General features: G+C 35.0%; 1 protein-coding gene across 1 annotated transcript in view; it reads right to left on the bottom strand.

Moving 5' to 3' along the window:
• Positions 1-2,120: 2,120 nt before the first annotated feature.
• The window catches only part of LOC118187580 (meteorin-like protein), an 81,302-nt gene continuing 57,519 nt past the window's right edge, over positions 2,121-25,903 (bottom strand). Inside the window, exons 3-4 of the mRNA XM_085819529.1 lie at positions 8,316-8,372; positions 2,121-3,424 (exon numbers count right to left, since the gene is read on the bottom strand). Of these exons, the coding sequence (XP_085675655.1) occupies positions 3,126-3,424; positions 8,316-8,372 (356 nt within the window). The 3' untranslated portion in view covers positions 2,121-3,125. The remainder of the gene's footprint in view (positions 3,425-8,315; positions 8,373-25,903) is intronic.

The raw sequence follows: 25,903 nt of genomic DNA, 5'->3' as shown, positions 1-25,903 counted from the left end.
CTTGTCTCAGAGGACGCATGTAATAGCAGAGAATGTCAGACTGTCTGTCGTCAACGGAAGCAATTCCAGCAAACAGACGATTTTACGAGAAGCATGGTGATCGGACTGTGAAGGGCAGGTTGGTCCATACGGTAAATCTCAGCTGAGACACACCTAGACGCGTCGACAGTGCACCGGTTGTGGCGACGATGGTTGGAACAAGGAAATGTGGCAAGTTCGAGGGGTGCCGGTGCAGCCAGAGTGAGGTCATCATGCGTGGATCGACACATCCGCCGACAAGCGGTGGCGCACTCGCAAGCCACTTCTGCATCCGTTCAAGACAACCTGGATGTTCCCATATCAACCGGAACCACTTGCCATCGATTGGTGGCTGGAGGCCTGCACTCGTCCGTTAAGAAGACTACCATCGACTCCACACCATAGACGCCAACGTCTGCAATGGCTCCGGGCTCGAGCGATGTGAGCGACGGAAAGGTACACGGTCTTGTTCTCAGATGAGTCGCTGCGTACGAGTGTGGCGTCGATATGGAGACAGGTCCGATCCGGCAGCAACTGTGGGACGTGATGTCATCAGGGCCGTTCCTAGAGGGTGTGCAGTGCGTAAAAGTAAGCAGGTGGCCAAAATCAGGGGCAGCCGGACTCTCGCGATACCACGCCTAAATATTTAAAATTCATTGTAAGTACTTAGCGGGTATCAAATAAAAATTTTATTAATCATTGAGCAATTTTTTTTTACATTTGGGAGCGGCATTCTTAGGAAAGTACGCAGGCAGCCAATGGCCTAGGAACGGCCCTGGACATCACGGTTTGGTGCGCAACTGCGTACTATTCCAGGTCACCTCTAGTTCGTATTCAGGGCAGTGCTGCAGCCGGTGACACTTCCCTACATTTAGGGAGTACCCAATGCCCTTTATCAGCAGGATAAAGCCCGACCACACAGTGCTCGTATTAACCAACGTGCTCTGCAAGGTGTGCAGATGCTTCCCTGGCCACCGGTCTCTCCTGATCTCTAACCAATCGAACACATTTGGGATGTGATTGGACGCCATCCGTAGTCTCATTAACTCTGTACCTAGAACTGTTGCTTTCCTAGGTAGTCCTATAAACTACTGAGTCGACGCTGTTCACGCTCTGTATTATACATATTTCAAAATAAAAATGACTTAGTGTTCATTGCCGTCTCTCTCTGTTTGCCGAGTTTCATCAGTTTCTGGCCACTCTTTGTTGTTGCATTTTCATGTCGGGTAGTGTATGTGAAATCGTAACATTTTTTGTATAAGGTAACATGAAATGCTTGAAACAGACGAAGCTCTTCGGAAAATAAAATTACAGGGGCAAGTTTATTTAACATGGAGGTAAATGGCTATGTCGCTAAATTGACGAGATATCGCCAAGCTGTCTGTGGCTTTGTTTACTAATTTTTGTCGCCACATTTCGGTCCGTCCCTGTATAACTTCAACAGTATCTGATCTCAGTTTTTCAGTTCAGAGTCGACTTCGGAGATTGAGATATCTCCGTCTGAGCTTTGCTCTTTAAATGCGCTTTTCATTACTTAGTAGTTTGAAGTGATGAAGTTTGTACTGATTGTGTTCTGTGATAGTGAGAAGAGCTGTGCGAGTATTTTTGTGGAAAGTTCCAGATCTGTAAAGTGTTTCTTTTGGTAAAATAAATTTGATCAAGCTATCATCGGTTTTATGTGCATTCAAGAGCCCATACAAATGCAACAATATGATTTCCCCATGCAGAACATTCTTCTTTAAAACACAGTGCTATGACAGAATTCACATTGTGATTATAGAAATAAAAGCTTGTGTAAAAACTTATTCTTGTTTTTGCAACTTTAAATATTTTTATCATTTTAAATTATACAGATCAGTTCTGTTTATAAATATCAACTTATTTAGGTAGCTTGAATTCCTGTTTAGTAAAATTTAAATAAATATTTGAAAAAAAGCTGTCCATGAGGAAGAAAAAAAAAAAAAAAAATTCGAGACAAAATACATTCTTTTATATTCTATTGCATACATCCAAGGAGGTCTATTTTCATGTCTATTAAGAAATAAATTTACACAAAGAATTTTCAACAATATTTAAAATTTATTTACAATTATTTTGTACATTATATACACAAAAATGGATGTTTTTCTTCTTGCTATTATCAGAAAGCTAAACATTAATTAAAGAAATATTGACTTAACTATAAAACCAACAGCTGAATAGTTCAGTCATAGTAAACATTTTAAAACATTTTTCTTCTTTTAGACAAAAGTATTTTAGAAATAATGCAGAATTTAACAAAATGCCTTGTTTGTATATATATTTTTCTAAAACAAGTACATAATATTAAAGAAGTAATGTAATGAATTTTAATGTTTTTATGAAAGTTTATATCAAATAAGAAATTAACATTTTTTGGGAAATACTTCTAGTGCCATTTTGAAAATTTCCAGTTTAAATAACGAGCACACAGATATATGAACATTTACATAACAACACTGATGTTATCACATTTAAGAAAAAAAATGCCATAAATGTTTTGGCTAAAATTTCAGTTATTCAAGTATTTTATTGACTTTTTTTCTAGTTTTTGTACTTCAAATAATAGTACATGAAATTTTAAATGAAAATTAGAATACACAATATTTATTAAAGCAATTCAAATTTTTATCTAAAAACAAATGAAATAAAAGAAAACAAATAGGTATTACTTTTTGACACATTATCAAACAGTACAAAAAAGAATTGCACTAATTTTTTTTTACAAAAACTTCATGTATATTTATATCAATAAAAAATATACAACTCTATTTAGAATGATTATTAAAGAAAAACTGTATTGCAAACGCGTAACTAACACAGAAAAGTATCTGCCCCTTCATCTCATCTTCACAAATTAAAATTTAAATACATTTAATTTTATCACAGAAGGGTTTTTTCTTCTTCTTTTAAGCTTACAAATATACACACTATAGTTCGCAGTTTTTATAGCATTCAAAACAAAGTTTATTCTGCTGTACTGTGTACGTTGCCATACATGTCTGTTTTGAATTCGAAAATGAACTGACGATTTTGGCGGAAATGGATTTTAATGTTACCAACGTTCGGTATGTGAGAATACTGTTATTTTAATGAAGATGGCACTGAGAAGTTCCCTCAGAGATGGCTTTCCTTCGAATTTCTTTCCAATGAGACAGTCTCGGCGCACAGTGAATGACAGGCTGTCCTAAGCGCCATCTACCGAGGAACAGAAATTCTCCCATTCCAGCTTTCGTTCCGCATTTCAGCGGTCTGTATAAAGTCACATATTTGGCATTGGACCATGACTTGTGTGGGTTGTTTCTTATGATAGCACTAGCACGAATATTCAATTCGGATGTCTGTGCTTCAGGATTGTGATGAAGAGCCGACACTGTACCTTGTATAACTGCAAATATAAATGTATAAATAAGATACAATACTATTAAAATAAATCTGCTCTGCAATGAAAACATTACATAAAATTCAGTCATATTAAGCTGTTAAAGGTAATAAGAATATCGTTAGGAATAGTTATTCTTATCTACGTATTGATATTACTAGGTTACTACAATTCAACTGGGAGGGAGGCAGAAAATCAGAAATTCATAATAGTAGAAAACATCACTTAGCTCTGCTGAACATCCAATTAACACCTGAAATTTTGCAATGTCAAGAATTCCTGAGAGCTCTCATTTTAAAGGAAACAAATCGTTCTCCAGTGGGTGCCTGGTCAATGTGGCCTTTGGGGGCAATGAACAAGCGAACTTCCTTGCAAAAAGAGGTGCCAGCTTACTAGAACATCCTAATACAGCCATTTTTTATAGGAGGATTAAACTGTTCTTAAAAAAAATTATTTACATCTTACGAGATCCTCAGACTCGTACAGCCTTAAAAAGTTGGAAAATGATAAGTCCTTCTCTTACTCCCGACAGTCCAAGACGCAATGCAGTTGCAGCTTTCCGTCTGTCTATAGGACATGATTGCCTTGCCGCCCAACTGCACTGTATAGTCATTTCAAGCGATCCTATTTGCCCACTTTTTGTAATTCTAGAGAAGAAATGGACAGGGACCACCTGTTTCGATGTGGGGCTCTTAGTGGTCTTACAGAAGAGTCGAGGTACTGGGAGGTAAGAACGCTCCTTAAGCAATGACTTCGATCATTTTGTTCATAGATCTATTGTTATTAACTTCTTTTCATAAGATTTTAGTTCTTTGTGACTTTCTGCATAGCCATTGGAAATAAATAATTAAAAAAAAAAAATGCAGAAAACTAAAGTCTTAGTCCATGCAGTCTTTGTGATCATTTAATAAAATTTATTTAGAAATATGAGGTGGCTGCACATAGCTTCTAGCTACCAAATCTTTTCGAGCAAAAGATTTAAATCCATTATGTGAAAAACATATTCCAAGATGTTCATTTCTCATTAATCGTCCAGAATGATACAGCGCTCCTAAAAAGGTTTTTGAAAACAATTCTTTTTTCATCAGCCCCAGTGAAACTGCAAATTAACAACCCTGTGGATATGGTTAGTAACAAATCTCAGCTACTGAAACAAAGTAACTAGCAAACTAACTAGTAACAAATCTATTGAAATATGAACTGTTTGTATACAGTAAATTTATTAAAAAAAATAATAACGCTATCAGCTGGTTGATTTTATGCTGCCAATATCTACCCGTTACAGAGATAGTGAGTGATTATAGGAAGGTAACGCAGTTCTCTTTGCATAAAAAAACCACTGACTGCAAACGAAAATATCACAAACTGCTCTCTATTGCTTAAAACAAAATTTGCACCATTTTAAGACCATTTCAGAAATCCAGAAACTATGACAAATAGGACCAAATTAGTTCCAAGTGTTTTTCTTCTGTGAAGCAATCGGGGAAGCTCCGTGAATATAAAAGCGATATATAGTATCGAAAGGAATGTATGTAGCAGCTAAACATATATAGTATCGCAATATATAATATCGGAAGGAAAGCGATATAAATTGTACTAGAAAGAACGTATGTAAGAACTTTTCTTCATATCTTGACTTTTTATAAATTCAGTCCTAAAAGCTTTTAGATGCACAGTGCATATGAAGAAAAAAATTAGTTGAATTTCTTGAGGTAACATTTACGGAAATAGGTACTATGACTGACAGAGCTTAATCCACGAGCGCGCGCACTGAGTCCAAAAGGCCCAGTTCTTGTTTTTTGAAGAAAATGTTGCGAATATTCAGAAACAATGTGACATTTATGTCAATAATAAATTTTATGATAAATTTTTTAAAAAATATGCAAGTTAAAATTTTTAATTTCTCCAAATGCTTTTATGAAAAAAATTTCTTAAAAGAATAAAAAATCTAATTATTTATTAGCCCAGGGAAAAAAAAGTACTGTATCGTCGATATTCTTTACTCTTTGTCGATTCTTATTTACTTTATTAGCACTATAGACAGAGATGAAAATGCAACAATAAATGTGAGCAGCATATTGAAGAAAGTGTTTTCGTGTTCCAAATACAAATATTTTTCACATTCGGAGAAACACGTTTTTCGGGTTTCCCCTCCGCCTCCTGGACAAACAATGCATTTTTTATATACTTTTTTTTTACTTCCGGCAATTTTTTCCCTCAAAAAAATTTATGTCTTTCTTACATTCGTTTTCAGAACATGTATCACTGTCTGAATCAGAATCATGTGAATTAAAAATTCACGATCACTTCCATCCTCATTTTCTTCAATACATTCTTCGCCAGTTGATACCTCTGATAATTTCTGCAATATTTCTTCGTTGTGTAATAAATAACGTGACATTTTTGCCGCTTTCTATACTATCACAAATCAACCATGAGAAAGTAAGACGAATAGGCGCGCTGGGTCTAAAAGACGCGATCGCATCAAAATCAGGACTCCGAATAAAGTCCCAAAGAAAAAACTTCGGAAACATAAAGAGGTAAAGAGGTAAAAAACTGTAATTCCAATAAATTTCCTCTCCTCTCTTGTGCTGGCACTAGTCGTTTACAATGCTCTTCTTTGCAAATGTTTTCAGTCGGCAATTTTCGTACATGTACCGTTCTAACGTCATTTATGGTTTTTCATTGCGCTGATCAATTTGCTCAGGAAAAAAGCGGATGCTGCCATTCGAAAATTTCGATTTTTTTCTCACTGTAACCTAAATCGTGAGCGCTTTAAATTATCATAATGCTTTCAAATAACAATACCTGAAATTTCATTTCGACTGATTAAGCGGATAGGCCGCTATGAGTTCATACATAGGGAAAATTTTTTATGACCACCCTGCACATTCTTCATCTGTACACTGCACCAAAGAAGACATTATTTACATTTTCCTTATAAGGTCTTTAAATACATTCACAGTTTATGAGTAAATTCTTAAGCAAAGGCAAATTCATTTAGCGATAAATCCAGTTACAGTACTTTTAAAAAGAGTGTTTATCCAAATCACAAATTTATCTTAAACTTTTCATCTAATTCTGTTTTGCTCAATAATTGTCGACAAATGTTCGTCCGTGTCATTTAAACCAAGTGCCAGGACAGAATAATTTGCTTCTATAAAGACACACACGATTTGTTCCTGCTGAAATATAGAACCCTTTCACCAACGTAAATACCAAATCGTGATTTTTTTGTCTTTTATTAAGATGCAAAAAGCTGAGAAACTGGAAGTAATCTTACATGTCTCTGGAAATATTTCTTATTAAATAATTTATGCACCGTTAGCAAACATGTTACATCAACTACAATATCGATAAAAAAGTTTTAAAGAAATTATAAGTTACGTACATTAGAAATCACACGAATTATATGTATTACAAAGTGCAACAATTGGAGATATTATACAAAAATAAAAAAGGCCTAGCGAATTATTCAGTTCATAAATTCGTGCGCAGTTTTTTCGTAAATTTTTAAATAATATAAAAAAACACAATTTAACATTTTAATCAATTATATATTTTCCTTCATTATCTACAATGTCTCGCCATCTTGCAGGCAGCTTTTTTGTGCCATTGCTGTAGAAAGGCTCTGGTTTTAATGCAAAAAAAAAAAAAAACTTGAAAGTTCATTGCGTACATCCTGTTTAGAATTTAATTTTTTTTCCGAGTAAAAAAATTTGGAAGGCACGAAATAAGTGAAATTCACTTGGGGCAATATCTGGGAAGTAAGCAGGATGTGGCAAAAGCTCCCAATTAAATTCATTAATTTTTGCATTGTCGGAGCCGTATGCGGTCTAGCGTATGTTGTTCGAGCCGTATGCGATCATGATAAAACAACACTTTCTTGATATTCACCAATCGTGGCCGTTTTTTGATCAATTCCGAGTTTAGACGGCAAAGTTGTTCACTATAAACTTATGAATGAATCGTTTGATTTGGTTGTAACAGTTTAAAACGTCTTGAACGGGGTTCACCATCAATGCTGCTTTTTCCAACTTTAAAATTTTTAAACCATTTCTGGGCAGTCATACTAACACGCGTTCGATACTTACGAAAGTTAGTGATGAAATGAATAATATGTTAGTCAAACGATGACAAATTTCAACAGGTTCAAAACTCTACTGCTTTAGTAAATGCGTCATAGTGAATTCCACGCTTACTCTTAATGCACACGAACTTGTGGACTGACCCGATAGAAAAACATTTGGAATCCATTTCAACATTTTCTCACAACCGTCTTGTACTGTATGTATTCTGCTTTTATGACGTTGTTCGTCAAACAATGCATGATTTTAATTTAGAAAGGCAAATTAAAGATCCTATACTGTGTTGAATAGCTGCACTTCTGTCAATTGAAAGACAAAGCTACAGGTGTTTCTAACATCAAATAAATTACAAGACAAACTGGTCTGTAAACTACAAGCGCTATAAGACATCCGCCTGTTTCAGACGAACAATTAAATGTTCCAAAATTTTTTATATCAGCTTTAGTATTGCAAGAAAAACGTGCGAATTTTTCCTTCCTTTCGCAAAAAGTTGCAGATTGAATGTTTTCACTCAATCAGCATCGAACTAAAAAAGAACTTGAATGAAAGTTCTGCACTGGCCTTCGTGTTTGTAATGGAAAGCAAGTTTCCCCTTTACATGGTAATCCGAAAGAGATCTGTGATGACTTAGTTTTCTATCATGTGACAAAGCAGAAAAATTGCACTAAACAGTTTTCTTCCAAAACGTTCTGAACGTGAGATACGGCCTTAACGCTTAACATAATTTTATTCTTTCGCAATATTTAAACTCTATAAAGACACTTGAAATTACTCGAAAAGATTAATAAAGGCTAAAGAAAACAACTTACCAAAATCACTCGTACAGAAAGATTGCAAAATTTCGTCATCACTACAGGGCCGGCATTCTATAAAATAAAAAAACAAATTTCTTTTTACTGTACCCAAAAAAAAAAAAAAAAAAAAAAAAAATCACAGCTAAAACGTAAAAAGAATATGCAAAAAATAATAAATCTGGGGCTTACTACTGCCATAAATATTAATTAATTGATAAAATGCATACAAGAAACATATAATCTGCTTAATTTCGAAAAGCGTTGTCACTGTTCGCTTTCAAATCGTAGAATTTGTTAATCTCTCTCTCTCTATATATATATACATCAAGAAGAATGCCTGTTTGTGTGTATGTTCACATTACTGATTTCTGATCACTTTTTGGCCACATTTAATCGACTAAAATTGAATATAGGTGAAATATTGGAAGGAACTTGAGCTTTTACGACCATTTGATTAGAAAGACGAAATCATTCAAAACTGCGTGCCATTGTTGCTGATATAATGAGAGAGAATTAGTTCATTTGTCTACCGAAATGTTTTATGTGATGGGTTTCATATCGCATCACACTGAAAAATGTATGACTATTGAATGTCACTTTTTTTTTTTTTTTCATCGTTATTAGAGAAGGATTACAGCGGTATCGTTTTCTCTGTTGTTATAATACTATCTGTATCTCTATAGATACATTATTCTCAATATAACTTAACTGGCATCGGGTACTTCCGCTAGTATATTTATAAAAGCGATAAACTGAACAATGTTCAATGATTCCATGTTCGTTATTCGGTGTTGGGACAAGGTCATGCAAAGGTTTCGTGTTGGGGTAGCAAGTGGAGAGAAGAATTCTGAACCCCGCAAATAAACACAGACACAACCTCCACAATTTACGACGCCTCAACAAAATCTTCACTGTTTGTTGAAGTGAAGATAAGACGGAGTGGGACAGCTATATACAACTTATCATCAGAGGGAGCGATCACACCCCCACCGAAGGAATTCGCAAACCGAAAATTTTCGTTTTTCCAGACACAACCTGCAAGTTCCCCCTCTTCCCAACGTATGAAGCTTTCATTCTTTTCCACTGACATTTTCAACACAGCTGTAAGCCACATGCTTCGAGGCACCAAGAGAAATATGAAACCTCGAAATGAACTCTGACCCGCGTTCTCCCCTTATCGTCCAACTCCCTCCGCCAGACAGCCCGACGCAAGCCCCACTAATTCTGCCGCGCGCCGTGTTCTTTTGAAAGCATGAGGTTTTGGATTTCGACCTACCTTTTAATATTTTAGATTACAAAACTGTTATCTGTTCCTCAAGGCTTCGGTTTTAACAGAAAAAATCAGTAGACTGATAACGTTCTAAGCCAATTTTTTGAAAGGTAAGAGGGAATACAATCTTGAAGCGAACATAGCAGTAATCCGATCTTAAGATATTTTATCAGCAACTGAAATAATTAGGCAGTTATTAAATAAATCGAAGATCCTAATGATGATTTTATCAAAAAAGGTGACAAAAAGTTCTCTTAGACGATCACTCATAGTTGCTTCGGATCACTTGCCAAAATTAGCGACAAACTGTAACTAACTAATCCTTTTTCTACAGCTTGGTTTCCCGACCTTTCTTGGCTTACCGACTCCTTTTCAAAGCGTTTTTCTTTCTATGTCCCCCTCTGGCTGACTTCGAAGCCTCTTTACCTGACAAAAATGATATATTTGATCTGGATGTACATTGCAGGTCCAGCACACAGCCTGCAAAGTGCCTAGCACCATCCATGGTGCAGTTTGCATTGGTCTGGTAACTAAATTATGCTACAAGATTGAGGAACAGTTTTTAATAAGTAAAGATTTCTTTAGTATGTATAGTTACAGCAACAAGTTTACATTCTTGCAATCGCGAGCTCTCAGAATTTGAAAACATATCCGTGTTAGGTTGAAAGAGGATGTTATTTACGCAGCTCGGATATCAATGCAGTTACAGCCCTGTGGCTTTGCTTTGAGAATTTCAGATTGATAGCTTTTCAACTCGCATTTTATACGTGTCTTTGCAATAAAGAAAGGTACTTATAACTTGCTTTACTACATATGGCGTGGTCGATTGATATGATCTGGTATTATTCTTGCAAAGATACACATGTATAATACAACTGTAAATGAAATCTAATAGTAATTGTGAAACTCAGCGGTAACCCATCAATTATGATCCTCTATATACTTAAAAAAAATTATTGAAATATTTTAATGTTTTTTCATTAATATAATTGTTGAGTGAGTACGAGTTCGTAATGGGAAGAATGCATACAGAACCGACGACAGGATGATAAAATTTATTTTACCAAAAGAAGCACTTTACAGTTTCGCAATTTTCCACAGAAGTACTCGTACAGCTCTTCTCAGTAAGACAGGTTTAGTTTATTTAACGATGGCAGAGCACTCAAGAGCTGTCTAAGGGGAGGAATGCCTTCGTGGAAGACTTTTTAAAGGTAGATGACTAGTATACACGTGTTACCCATAGGAAAACCACGAAAACATCCATGCACCCTGATCGTTCACCGGGATTCGAGCCTCGAACCGAGCTACCAGTGCTCAGCGACTTCACCACTCGGCCGCAGTTGGGCTTCTCAATAGGACACAGCACAATCACTAGTTACTACTTCAAGCTACTAAGAAGGTTAAACACAAGCAATGCAAAGCGCTTCTAAAGAGCGAAACTCGCCCACAAATCTCTTAAGACTCCGAAATCAACTCTGAACTAAAAACTGAGAACTCACGTTCTTGCCGGTCTTACGTAGTTTGCCCCGACCGACGAGGAATTTCCAGTCCTTTCCATTTCTCAAAATTACTGAAAGGCATATACGTTTAAAGTTACCATATAGGGGCCGGCTACGGCTACAGTTACATATAGGGAATCAGTTACAGCTATTCAATTACGATAAGAATTACAGTCATACAAGCACCGGACAAAAATGCCACAAAATGGTCGCTAAGTTTGCGGACTTTTGGCGATATCTCCCCAAATTTAGTGACAAAAATTAGTCGTCAAAACTATCGTTAGATTGGCGACATATCGCCAATTTTGGGCCATTTACTCAATGTTAAATAGACTTACACTTGTTGTAATCATATTTTTCCAGGAAAGCTTTCTTTCTTTTCTTTTTTTTTTTTTTTTTCCCTTTCTTTCTTTCTTTTTTTTTTTTTTTTTTTTTTTTTGTAGCCGTTCATGTTACATTACATCAAATTCGCAATATTCTTATAGCTAGAAAAGAAATATACGAACAAAAATTTTAGAATTGAAATAAAACTTAGGTGTGCTGTAATTTTACTGAACAGTAAACATACTATTTTATAAAATGCCAACAGTAAGTACTATAATTATTTAAGAATAAAAACGAAATAGTATTAATATGATTTGTTATTCTATGTTTCTCTCGCGGAATTATATACTGGTAAATATATTTAATTTAAATATCACACTCATGTACGAGATTTTTTTTTTTTTTTTTTTTTTTTTTTTTTTTTTTTAATAAAAAGGGCGAGTTTTTAACCAACTCGTATGGATCACATTGCCAGGAGAAGCGCTTTTATGCATTAAGCTGGAATTTGACAGCAAATATTTTATTTATTTATTGACGTTAACAGAGTCCTTAACTAAATCTTCAAAATTTATCCACTCACTTTTTCACAAAATTTATCCACTCATTTTCGTATTTATCCACTCACTCCCTCTTGGGAAGAAGTGCTGAGACTGGAAGTGATAGTCGTCAACGTATCTGTCATGCGTGTCCTTTCAAATGTGTTGCTGTTGTTGTCTTGTCTATGAATTTCATGGAAGAATGGTAGCCAGAACCTCAAGGAGGTTAGACTTCTACTTCCACTCCAATTTTGAGAGAAAGGACCCCGGGGGGGGTCTCCCACTTCTCTTCCCTTCCACCAAACCACACGAATTCGGCTCGCCAGATAAGTAGAGTGCTCCCATGCCGCAAAGACACTATACATTTACAAACTTTCATGCCTTCTCCGGGATTCGAACCCTGTCACTTCGGTACAACAGTAGGCTCTCCTAAATATACCATGCGGGCGGCATAATTTTTACAAGTGTTTGTAGCATGACTAACGAGCGAAAGGTATTTGTTACATTGTGTCTATAATTATGTAATATATGGTACGCTAAAGCATATGTCATATACGCTACGTCTATTGTCAAACAATGTGCTAAATTATGGGTGCAGTGCATAATGATGTGTTAATCAGATATTGTGGTTCCAGAACTGCTTTAACCTGAAATAAATGTGTTGAATCGACGTGTCTGCAGGTGTCATCATTCTGTCTACGAGGTAAAAACATTGTGAAGTTATTATTATCGTCTATTTCGGAGTATAACGCGCACCCTTTTCTTTACGAAGAAACAGGAAAGATACATGTGCGATGATCTTCTTTTTTGAAGTCATTCATTCGAAGATTTTTTCCTTCAGGATTTTGAACAATGGTATACTGAACCGGCAAGCGATATATGTGTGTGTGTGTATGTGGGAGGGGGGTGCTTGAGAGAATAAACAATTCTGCAAAGAAAGTGGGCTGTATTCAATGCAGGTGCGCAAAAGAATGTTATTCTAGGGTTTCGAGATAATAGGAACATAAACATAATTTGGTGTAAGAATGCACTTCCGACTCGATCGCGGAATTAGGAGTCAGATGTTTGCTCTAAATGAATGAAAGCACAATAATTCATACGCTTAACGTAAAGAAAATTATCTGATAATGAAGAATTATCCGATAATGAAAATTTTTAAGTTAGTATGATGTTTTTTTCCTTATTTTTAAATATATCATTTTTATATACGTCGTATAACGCGCCCCCGTAAATTCCGATCTCATTTTTTGTATTAGAAGTGCGCGTTATACGCCGGAATATACGGTATTTTTAGATCCATCGTTTTTATATCCGACGTGTAACGCGCACCCGTAAATTTCAATTTTTTATACGCCGAAATATACGGTTCATATTTATACGTATATTACATACATAACACACAATTTTATTATTATTATTATTATAAAAAGATTTGCGTTAAAAACTGTTTTAAGTGTAAAATGCAAATCAGATTTAATCAAACCATTCTGTGCCTTTTGTTTATGTAAAACTAAAAAAAGCGACTGGCCTGGGAAAGCTGGAAATCCGGGACGTACGAAATACAACTCACGGGCACAGCTGTCTGCACGTGACATATTTTTTTTTTTTTTTTTTTGTTTCATCACAACTGCATCAGTTTCTTAGAACTCATATAAAGTCACGGAAGGCTTTTGGAATTGAAGTACGATGCGTATAACAAATCATTCGATCACTTCCAGAATTCCCCTCCTCCTTTTCTTTACAATCACGAAACATGCGATAAAAGGAAAATCTCTAATTTTTTTAAACAGAATTTACAAATCTGTTTCACGGAAATGAAAAGAAAAATTCATATTTGCAGTTACATACATTCCGTGCGTGCACGCACTATGTTATCACTAAAAATTCCCAGATGTTTTAACCGCAAGCGATGCAAGACCTGGAATTTCAACGCCATTTCATCAAAAACAATAAAAATGGATAATATTCAGAAAAAAAAAAAAAAATCAGAAACACAACGTACTGCATACATGCTATAGGGAATTATAAAATTCCTAGAATACTGCTTATAATCAATAAATGTGTAGAGTACATACACACATGCGAAATTAAAAACACTACATAAAAACACTACGTCTCTGTTAAAGGACAGTCCACTTTTATGACACTCCCACTAAGGAACATTTTCTGAATCCGCGGACCTTCGAAACAGAAGATCCCAATGCTGCAATTTTCCATTTTGTGAACTTCCCCTCCCCCTATCAAAGATAAAAAAGTTTTCTGATTTTATATTACGCAAAAAGATGAGTATTTTTCATTTACTCATTTGGAGAGCATTTGAGCTAATGTACCAAAATATTTAAGAACAATGTTTAACCAATATTTAAGAAAATATTTATTCAATGATAATCTTTAAGATTTTTCGATAGATAGTCTTGCGCCCTGGAGATTGTTTTCTTATTCGTATTCTATTACCATCGCTTGCTCTGAAATTACTGAATTTTTTTAAATCAAAAATTCGTTAAAGTTTTACAAAATGTGAAATAGACAACAAAACAAATTTCAAATTCGGGCTTCCGAGTGCTCGTATTCGGGTGGAGGACTTTGTTATCCAGAATTTGATGGCTCCAGGTACCGTTGTTTTTTCACAATGCGAGAAACATACATCTATACATGCAGATTCTTCATTATTTAATATCTTTAAATATAATACAGGGCGATTATATTGGGTGGCAACAGTTTGAAAAGCGAAATGGATATTTATAGTGAACCGACGCAAAATGTTGTTTCGAGACTAATAGCCATTCTGGGGTAATGCCCCTTTGGGCTATAAACAAAATTTGATCCCGTGAATGTCTACCACTGGGAAGTTCGACTGTGCATAGAAACTAACTTGAAGAAAACAACAGGAAAAACATGATTCGGCCTCCTCAACTGACTCTTCTCCTTAAGCTTCGGGAGCTTTGCCATTACACAGACACTCTAATGTAATCTTGCAGTGTCACACATCTTTAGCAGGTTCACTGAATTTTGCGATGCGTTCGAGAAATGAAATGTTGGCTTTCTCTTTAATTCCAACGTGACGTTTTCCTAAATACCAAAATGTCTCGAAGGTTTAAGGTGAAATTTCACATAAGGAACTTAAAATAATTTTGCAGATAGCCCATTCGGAGAATAAGAGAAACTAACCGAAGTTTTCAGGCTTTTCTTTAGAATAAATAACTGAATCACATAGTGAGAAGGAAGATTTTATTACTTCTCGTTTCCGATTTTCAATACATAACAGTGGATGTGTGTAGTTGTGACTTATCTCACTTGTCTGATAGTAACGTCAGAACAAGAATCATCAGAACATCGTGGGAAGGAGAGAGGATTGCGCCTGTCGTTGACAAGAGTCTTGAGCACCATGCAAGTAACAGTACGACTTCGCTCAGCTCCATCCCTAAGTCTGACGAAGAGCATCCTCCGGTGGGGGGGACGGGCACGAGGATCTCCTACCCCTCTTCCCTACCAGCAATCTCTCGAGAGGGCTTTCGATTCGCCATATATTTAGAGTGCCCCCCTGCCGCAAAGACACTATACATTTAAGAACATCCATATCTTCTCCGGGATTCGAACCCGGGCCCTTCGGAACCACAGTAAGCTTCCCTAAGCACTCAGCCGGGGCTGCCCAGGGCTGCGGCCTGGTAGCTAGTGGTTGACTCCCGCCGAGTTGGTAACCAATTCTGCATGGATATATTTATACCTGGGTCGGAAGCCAACTCGGCGGTTTACCTCCCCTAACCACTATACCGTCTGGGGTCGACTCCTGCTTAAAATATCGATTTTTTTAATGGCAGTCATGTACATGCTCGATTTGGAAAGCTCTCGATCTAACCCTGCCGGAGAGTTTGGTAAGGCCAGACACCCTTATCTAAAAAGAAGGGGGAATCTTACAACCAACGAGGGGGGACTAGCGACATGTCCTCCCACGTGTCGGTGATGCGTGGAACTGTTTGAACTCAAATATAGTCGAGATATTCAATGTTTCTTTTTGTGTGGTTAAACCGAAAGCTAATCTTATATTAAGAACATAGAAGTGTTTTAGTTGATCCAGAAAAAAATGCTATATATTTTGTAAAACGTCCCCTCCTCACAATGGCGGCATTTGCCTATAACGGCATTGGCCACACCTAAGGCCAGAAGTGGTGGCCATTTTATTGTGAAGGAACCAAATAGGTGGCCACCGTTACCTCATATGAAGGGACAGACAATTTTACATCCATGCCTTCTTTGCGATTCGAACCAGGCCCTTCGGTATCGCAGCCAGACTTCCCTAACCACTATACAGACTGGACGGCGATTATGCATATTTGTTTTTTCGTTACTTCGGAATGAGTGTGTTGTTCCTTTCTTCATGTTGAGAATATATATCGTAAGTGGATAAGTGAATAAACCCACAATGTTCAGAGATGTATAGATGACGAGTACATCACAATGGCCTTAGCATTCGAGATAAATTTAATAATTCCCAAAAATATTATATTAATTTTGCTTAGCTCAAAACTCATTCCAGATTGCACATAACTTAGAATTTAAAAGCAATTTATTAAACAAGCTGGTTACGTACGATTATATATTCAAATTTCAAAATTTTCTGTTATTTTAATAACGCTTACAGAATGCAGAATTTAAGTCTAATGTGTTTTCTTTGGCCAAAATGATTATAAATAACGACATAATTATCACAATGATTTATAAAGACTAAATTTCAGCAAGGGCTGTTCTACTCTCAACATACTTCTTAAAATTCAAGCAGTTAATTAACTCTTCAGTATTACATTGCAGTGGAATGCAATTTAACATCGTGCAATAATAAAAAGAAATAAAAGGCCATGCAATTATACATTCATGTTGCAGTATTTTAATGGATTAACTGCAGCTGTAGATATTTAATACCCAAATTTTTAATGCAACATTAAATACAGCATTTGGATGTCAAAGGGAACGAACAAAGAAAGATTTTATTATTTTTTTAAAAATAGCCATCACAGCTCTGGACGAATGCTTCAGAGAATGTTTTTTTAAATACAAACAGATGTACTTAAGAAGAAAGAATATATTTCTTTTAACATCCATCAACTAGCAAACGAATTTTACGAAAGAAAAAAAAAAGTAATGTTCTACACTAGTTTACATGTTTAATTCTGCAGTACGTCAGTCGAAGAGCAGTGAGGACACAAGGGAAAAAAAAAAAAAAGTTTTATAAATAAATCCATTGTATCCCTACTATTCAGACGATAAATTAAAAGCACAAGGGCTTCAGTATTTCTTTGAGATGCAGAGAGGGTCATTGAAGGGGGAAAAGCAAACGAACAAATGGTCTATTCTTTTATAACACTCCAAATGGGACAATTGTTAATGTTCTTTTTTGTATTTATCTAAGCAAGTTTGATCAAAAAGTAACTAATAAATTTCCTTTAATAAATTAAGAATCTTGTCTTTTGCCAATTGACAACACCTGGACGTGCATAGCTACGTGCAAATTACGGTCATATCTTTCCAGCAAACACAACACTTGCGAGCGTGTGCGGATGGAAAAGATATCGTAGCGTAACGTAATGTAACGCTCCAAAAATTTTGGAAAAAAAACCTCCGCTAAGAACATTTTTAATGTCAAAATTCTATCGGTTTGTACATTTGAATGAAAATATCCGTCAAACTCTCATCAAATGTAATAATTTTCACACAACACTTACATTAAAAAATATTTACATTAATCTTCAGTTTAGAGTATAATTGCGTTGGCTATTATTGGCGTCTAATTTGAGAAAATAAATAAATAAATAAACATATTAACTTTCAGACTATTGTAAATAAAAGATCATTGCCATCTTATTTTTATAGCTTATAAAATCTGGAGTAATATTAATTTTCCTTACATTATATCTAAGTTTAACTTGCTCAGACAAAATTAACTAAATTGACATGTCTGCACTTGTTTCGGCTCGCGGGTCCGGATGTGTCACCCCTTGGAACAACAACTAAATAAACATATACTTATTTACACAAAACTGAAACTCAATTAAAACTCGGGGGTATTACAGAAAAATTCAAAGTTATCGAAACTGTCCGCTCTCATTTAGGGAGGTTCAAATTAACCCTTACAACAACACAGTCAGCTTCAGGCCAGCAAAATTACGTTTCCAGCTCGCTTTCCCCCAGTTAACGCTGGCTTAACAGAAAACAAATTACTCAAGAGGTCCTACAGAAAAAGCAACAGCGATTCACGTTTTCACAGGCAACACAGCTAGCGTTGCCAAGCCATGTTACCCAAATACTGGTTGCCCTTAATATATAAAACTTGATCTAATTTGCACCCTGGTGAAAATCGGAAAAAGAGGGCAGACAGAAAGTAATTATCACAAAAATTAAAAGTTTATTAAGTAAACCTAATACCTCATCAGTGGCCGAGTGGTTGAAACCATCGAGTACCGTTGTAAGTTCGAACCCATGCAAATGGATGGCTGTGTGGAAGGTTTTCCTTCTTGCGTCATGTGAGTACGAAGCAGATTCAATTAGAAAGTCCTCCACGAAGGGATCTCTCCCCTTATGTACACACTCCTTGTACGATTTTCCATGTTCAAATAACCTAACTTAAGCTAAATAAACCTACCAAACTAACTCAGTACAAACCTAACACACTATCGCAAAATAAACATTCATTAGTAACTTTCTAGAGACATTAGGTTATTTCGGAAGCAGAAGAGATGAAAAATGAGCAACGCCTTCGCCGGGACTCCAACCACGGGCCTCTCAAATACACGCCGAGCGTGCTGATCACTACACTACGAAGGCAAGCTAAGAAGGGGGAGAAATATCTTGTAACCTTAGCTGAAGATTACTAGTAGTTATTCACCTACGGAAGAATTTTACTATAAAATGTTTTAGAATTTGATATTTGCTTAGTGTTGATTCTCTTGGTTGACTTATATTCCCTTTTTTATATATATTTATTTTTTATTTAAATTTCAATGCCTGTGCCAGTAACATAGAAGCTGCATTCCAGGTTTTTAAACTCTAGAAACACTGAAGCATATTCACAAATAAAGAAAAACATTTTTGATTACACAGAGCACAGAGGTTGAACCTATAATGGTTTCTTTGATCTGCTGCAATACAAATGTCAAAAGAAAATAAACAGGCGGAAATTTGATAGTGTTTTTAAGGCAAAATAGTTTAAGTCAAAAGAGATTAACTCTGTGGAATTGTTAATATTGCTCCCTCCTTTTTAGTCTGCAGCAAAAATCGCTTTTTCTTATTAGCATATTCATTTTTGGCTAAAGTTTTCAGAAAAGCGCTTACTGTCACCTACACTAAACATAAAAAAATTAGCCATCCATCCTAAAAAAATAAATAAATAAATAAATAATAAAATAAAATAATAATAAAACCTGAAAAGGCCTTTTTTTTTTAACGTTTTGTAACCTTTATTTAAATATCATGTTCTTAGCACTTAAACCACATAAAAGTCAATTCAACAGCAATATCACAAAATTTAAAAATAGTATATCTTTAGAATTTCCGATAGACAGTCTCGAGCGCTGCAGATAAATTTTTTCTTCTTCTTTTTTTTTCTTCTTCCGTACAGCGTTGCCATTGCTCGCTTTGAAATCGTTGAGCGTGTTACTAAAAAACTCGTTAAAGTTTTACAAGATGTCAACACAATTTCGAAATCCAAAATTCAGGCTTCCAGGCGTCTATGTTCGGGTGGAGGATTTACGTTATTTAAAGTTTGATGGCTCTAAGTATCATCGTTTTTTCACAATGCGAGAAACATACCTACATTCATGCGCATTCTTCTTTAATTAATTTCTTTTAAAATAATATAGGACGATAATAATTGGTGGCAACAATTCGAAAAATGATTCAGCCTTTTACAGAGATTCAACGCAAAATCCCGTTTCCAGACTAACAGCCCTTCTGAGCTAACGCTCGTTTGGGCTTAAAAAAGAAAGAAGGATTATTTGGAATGTTAAAAACAGAATTTTTATCAATGAGCTTTGCTCATTTTACGACGGCACTGTTAATGTTGAAATCAACTTCTGAAATCAATCAATATTTTACTCGTAAACTGGAACTTTCCGCAACAAAATTTGATCATTTAAATCATCAGTAAATGAACAAGTAAAAAGGCATTTACAAAACCTGCAAAGATCCATCCATACCCCTGTAAAACAGGTTTCTTGTAACAGCACGTGATATACGTTGGGAAACCAAATTGCATTATTCTAGAGTAGTGGTGCCCAACCTTTGGCCTATCGCAAGCACATTTCCAAAACATCAACATTTTTGTTAAAGTTATTTCCAATCTTATGTGATACATTTGAAATATTAATTTCGTGAAATGGGTTTGAGATGAATAATAATATTGGTTGAACTTTATGAAAATCAGAGAAGCGGAGTTCAAAATTAGTTTTCAGTGCATTTAGGTTTTCCGAGTATTTCTCTGCTTCAATTTCCTTGTGGTTATTAATATGGCTTGATAAATTTGCTTGAAATATGGTATTAATAATATAGCTTGAAAATAGGTGAATGTTTTTTTCTTTCATCTGATTTATCCACAAATTTAACTTTATCTGAAAAGCAGTTACAGTCCCAGTCAATTGAAAAAGGTTTTTTTTTTTTTTTCCCCTCCCTTTTCCCTGAAGATCTTCGTTTAGTTTAGCTGTTATACCAGTGAGATAACCAGTGAGATACAGATCAGATAACCAATTATTGTCGTCCAATTCTTTATAACTTTCCTTTCCGGATTCCAAAAACTGCTTTATTCTCGAAAGAAGTACTTTCCCTTGCTGAGCCATCTAACATTGGAATGAAGCAATAAGATTCCATGTTTGCAATCAAGTTCATCAGTCAGCAATCAATTATTTTATAACGTCTTGCAAGATATATCTTATGACTATAAATGCTTACCATATTTTAACAATTAAGAAATATAAATGAATGTTTATTTTTAAAATATTTTTTGTTCATAGTACCTAACTGGGCTGGCGAGGACATACAAAACGATCGGCGAGTACACTTGTGCTCGCAGGCACAAGGTTGGGCACCGCTGTTCTAGAGGTTTGGCTTGGAAGGTTTTGGTTACATTTATGGAACAGTTTTTGTGAATGCATATATTAATTAGGCCTAATTGTTTCAAATAATGGATTAGACATTAGCCTTTATTAAAAGAAAACCGCGTCACGAACTATTAGAAAAATACAAACTACCGCAAATGAAAAGTTGTTTGTATGGAATTAGAGGCGATATTCTCGCACTCATACATCATGCATATCAAACAAAATTAATAGCTGAAAAACTGTCAGAGGGGAGGGGGAGAAATCTAAACGGTTTCAGATTTTAACGGCTGCCCAAAAGTGTTTTTTAAGGTTTCTTACACTCTCGCTCAGCTCGCAGTCTACTAACCTGCTGTTGCACTCACTTCTACTAACCCCCTTTTTTGTGGTAGTTTCAGCTTTCTTATTAAGCATCGTTTTCTACGCACTTACACCATATACAATTCAACAGCAGAAATACAAAAATTTTAAAAGCAGCATACGTTTAGAATTCCCGATGTAGCGTTGGCGTACATTTTCCTATTTTTTTTTTCAGTCTTTTCTCAGGTCATCATATCAATGTTCAATTTTCTTCCTAAGATGGCTTTACAAAAATTTTTGTCTTTTTATTAGTAACTTTTTGTGTGTTTACATTATTTATTAAATATCACTTTCTTCGCACCTATTCCACAGAAAATTCAGTTTCCCTACCACTTTCTGGCAACCCTAACACCGCTTTGCGAAGTGGGGGTTACATCAGCAGGGCATTTCTCAACAATATTTTAATAAATAAACACTTCGTAGGAGTACCACATTTTCATTATGGACATTAATGAAAATTTGAAAATTACTTCAAAATAAGCATTTACTAAATCATTTCAGGATACATCTTTGAAATTTCTTTCATGAAATTACAAACCAAAAATTGCTTTAAATGGTTGGCTTAAGAAAACTGTTACTGGGAGTTAAACTTCCAAAATTGTTTGAAATTCCAAAGCGTAATAGTTCTTGCTTAAGATAGTTTAACAGCTTTTAGCTGCTATGAGAAACTACGATCTGAAATCGTTCTTTAAGTGGATCTCAGACAGTTTTTTTAAAAAATTCGATAATATGGTATTTTTTAAAAAGTATAATGAAGATATTTCAATTGATGCATTTTAATTTGGAAGAAAACTACGAAAGCAATTAGCAGAGAGAACATTTTTTTTCCCCTTAAAAGTAGATACGAAAACGTCTAACTTATTTCGCAGTAAGATTTTTTCCATGCACCTATTTTATTTACGAACTCCACAATATAAACTTAACGCAATTCGAGAAAACGTTTACTAGTTCTAGAATATAAATGTTATGCAATTCAAGCAAAATACTTTTTTCGTTTTCTTCGGAAGCAGAAGTACTGCCACTTTACTACTCAAATGAATCCTCATTCTTTTATTTCCGTTAAATAGACAACTTCAGAATAAGAAATAACCAATCGTTTCGCTTTCTTTTCCTTCCCATTCTTTTATTTTCGCAAACTTTTGAAGGCTGGTTTGCGGCTAAAAGGCCTTTTTTGTTCCTTTAATCGTTGGAATATATAAATATAAAAGAAAGAACAAACGCAAAGTGCTTCCAGATCGCCCATAAAACCAGACGATAATGGATTCTTTTTAGCAACCTTTGTTGATAGGTAAGATACTTTTTTACGTTTGAGCAGTGGACCGTTGTTAAAAGTGATCTAAAAAACAATCGCCTCGGGAAGGACCTTATTTCATAGTTTATGATTCCTGTCGTCTGCTTCTCTTCTCTTTCTTTAGGCGTTATAAGAATAGAATATTTTCCCATCACACTTTAAACATCATCTATTTTACGATTGCTAGTACCTTTATTTTTATGTAAGACTAGCATGGTAAGGGTTTGATGCGCTTCTTGTAAATAGAAGAAAAATGAAACAGCGTGGATGTACGCTAAAAAGACTTCGAAAAGTTTATCTTTGGTGCTGAATATAGATTTAAATCGACTGTATCCAAAAAACTATTTTTATATTTGTAACTTAGAATTGAAGAATTTTTAAACATGTCTCACATTTTACAGAAATAAACAGTAGAATATTTTTTCTCCTTGAATGTAGACATTACATTCTCACAATGCATACAGATCTTCTACAAAACTAACATTAATATAAGACATCTTTGAAAAACTGTATATTTTATTAACATTACAGCTGTAATCATTTTGTGCCTATTAGTGATTAGGCATTTGAATTCCACGAATCTTAAAAGCATTAAAGAACTCAAATACCTTTTCTCTCTCGCTCTCTCTCTCTCTCTCTTTTTTTTTTTTCTTCTTCATTCGAATACTAACCTAAAAAATTGTTAAATGTTTTAACTGAAAACTCTGAAAAAATTAGCTTCGACCTCGAATAGAAACTTTCATTAAAATAAAATAAAAATAATAAATAGATAAGTTAAAAAAAAAAAAAAATTTTAGTGGACTTTGACTCCCAATATCCCAAACTCTGTGCAGTTTTAAATTAAATGTTTGGTGTTTCCTTTAAGCAATTTTCTGGTACATTTAAAAGCCAGACGAGGGGTGGCCGCGTAGCGGCTAGTAACCAATAAAAAAATGAGTGAAAATATTTCTGTATCAGAATAATGCATGCTATTGGAGCATTTTTTATTAACTATAATAATAATGAAAATGTTCATGATTTTCAATTGGATGAAATACATTTTAACTATATAAATTAAACATTTTATTACATATAAAGATTTTAATTGTATATGCTTTTAAATGGCTCAGTCTGTTAAGTAATTATAATTCGATGGATTAGTTAAAGGTCGTACGAAATGTTCAAAGTCAATCTTTCGAAAACTTTTCCACGCGGTCTAGCTTTAAATCAAACATGTTAAGTATTGCACAGTGGCAACATTTAGCACGTCTTTTAAAATGTATAAACGACATGGAAGCGCAACATATATAGCTCGAATTTCCGCTAAAGAGGTATCAAACATAAATAAATAAATAATTACAGTTATTTATAACGCAGATCTAAATATCTAGCCTTACAGTTTGCGAAAAATGATTCGCTTTCGGTAAAGATCATATTTTGAATTTTGTTGTTTTACTCAATTAGCAACATGTGATACAATTAGCGCATTACAATAACATTTGACATGAACATGAGGTTAAAGGTCATGGAATAAAATGATATAAGCGAAAACTTAACTTTCTTAAATATTATTATACTGTTAAATCCTCAACAATGGTTCCCCAACTCTACAGTGTTCTCACCTTATCAGAACATACAGAAAAAGCTTAGCTAGAGCAAATGTTATTCTTTTCGGCTCATTTAGGCAGTTAAGAAATTTTGTAAATCCGGGCAATTAGTTCATTTTCCACTACATAATTTTCAACTTACGGTAGAATTTTGTCAGCATCCAGCCTCACGCCTCAAAAAAAAAAAAAAAAAAAAAAAAAAAAAAATCTAGGCATTGTCTTTATAAATTCGTGATCTGGTCCCCCAGGATTTTGCATTGTTCTGTTACTAGCCTTTACACATACTAACTCCCTCAAGAATAAAGTTACCAAAATATGGATTCGTATACTCGCGGGACCCCCGAAGAGAGTCCATCTTACCCACATATCAATGTGGCATTAGCACCAGGTAACACACAAAATAAGCGAAATCTGCAAAATGCCTGCGAAAATAAGAATACATTTGAGAAATGCACGCGCACTTCGAAGTTACGAATATTCAGCCCAAATCGCGATGCTTCATCGCTTTTTTTTTTTTTTTTTTCTGCTCTCTGCCTTATTCTTTTGAGTGCAAATGAAACAACCAAATTCACCCTTTATTATGTGGGTGTTCAAATCTATTCGCTGAAAAAACATGGCCACAAAAAAAAGCGAGGGTGTTGTCAAATTCGTCTGCATTCAACAGTCTGACAAATGGTGGATGAAGAACGGGGAGGACGAATCAGCACGCGAATAGTCGAATAAAAAAAAAGAAATGAAGCAGTTATTCCACAGACAGGACAATGACAGGCGAGTCTCGGAACTCTCTCGAGAAGAATCATCCAAAAAGAACAAAAATATTAAAACCACTTTTCGCGGCAGCTTAGTCTTAAAACGCCCGTTTTTCGCAAAAATAAAGAGAAAGAAAAATTTGAAAGAAAAAGACGTAATTGCTCGGGAGAGTCTAAATTTTCGTAGAAGGCAGGAGGCACGACTTTCATTCCTCTCCCCCCCCCCAACAAGCGAATACGAAAACAACCATTTATTTACGAATTCATTGGTCCCACGTGCACAGAATGAGTTATTTAACAAATAAAAAAAGACAAAAGAGAATTCATACTGTTTTATCACAGTACAAATGCAAACAAAACAAATTCATGTGCTGCCAGAAAAAAATTAAAAGACAAAAAAAAAATATAGCCAAAAATATTAATTTCCATACCCAATCACTTAATTTTAATTCTAAAAATATATATTTATATGATTATTATAAACATAGTTATTAGAGAGATTAAATATTTGTCAGATTCTGAAGAACAGGGGTGTCTAGGAGTGAGGAATCTGGAAAAATTCATTAACAGTCAAATAGGAAGCAGTTAATAAGGTAGTTATCCCTCCTTCTTAGCACGCCTTCGTGGTGTAGTGGTCAGCACAGCAGGCGCGTATTCGAGAGTTCCGTGGTTCGAGTCCTGCCAAGGGCATTGCTCATTTTTCATCTCTCCTGCTTTCAAAAAATACATAATGTCTCTACAAAGTCTATCGTTAGCTAAACTAAACCACATAAAAGAGCATCTTAACTACTTATATCAGCGATGGCCAACTGGAGGCTCGCGGCTGAGTTAACAAAACGTATTATTCACAGAATTTGCGAATTTGTTCATATTTTTATTATTCTAACCATCTTAGGATTACCTTCGTG

Source organism: Stegodyphus dumicola, chromosome 6 (assembly GCF_044657685.1).
Source record: "Stegodyphus dumicola isolate Sdum_Otavi_A_Nest chromosome 6, ASM4465768v1".
In the NCBI taxonomy this organism is placed as follows: Eukaryota; Metazoa; Arthropoda; class Arachnida; order Araneae; family Eresidae; genus Stegodyphus; species Stegodyphus dumicola.
This window is presented reverse-complemented; position numbering and strand designations above follow the sequence as displayed.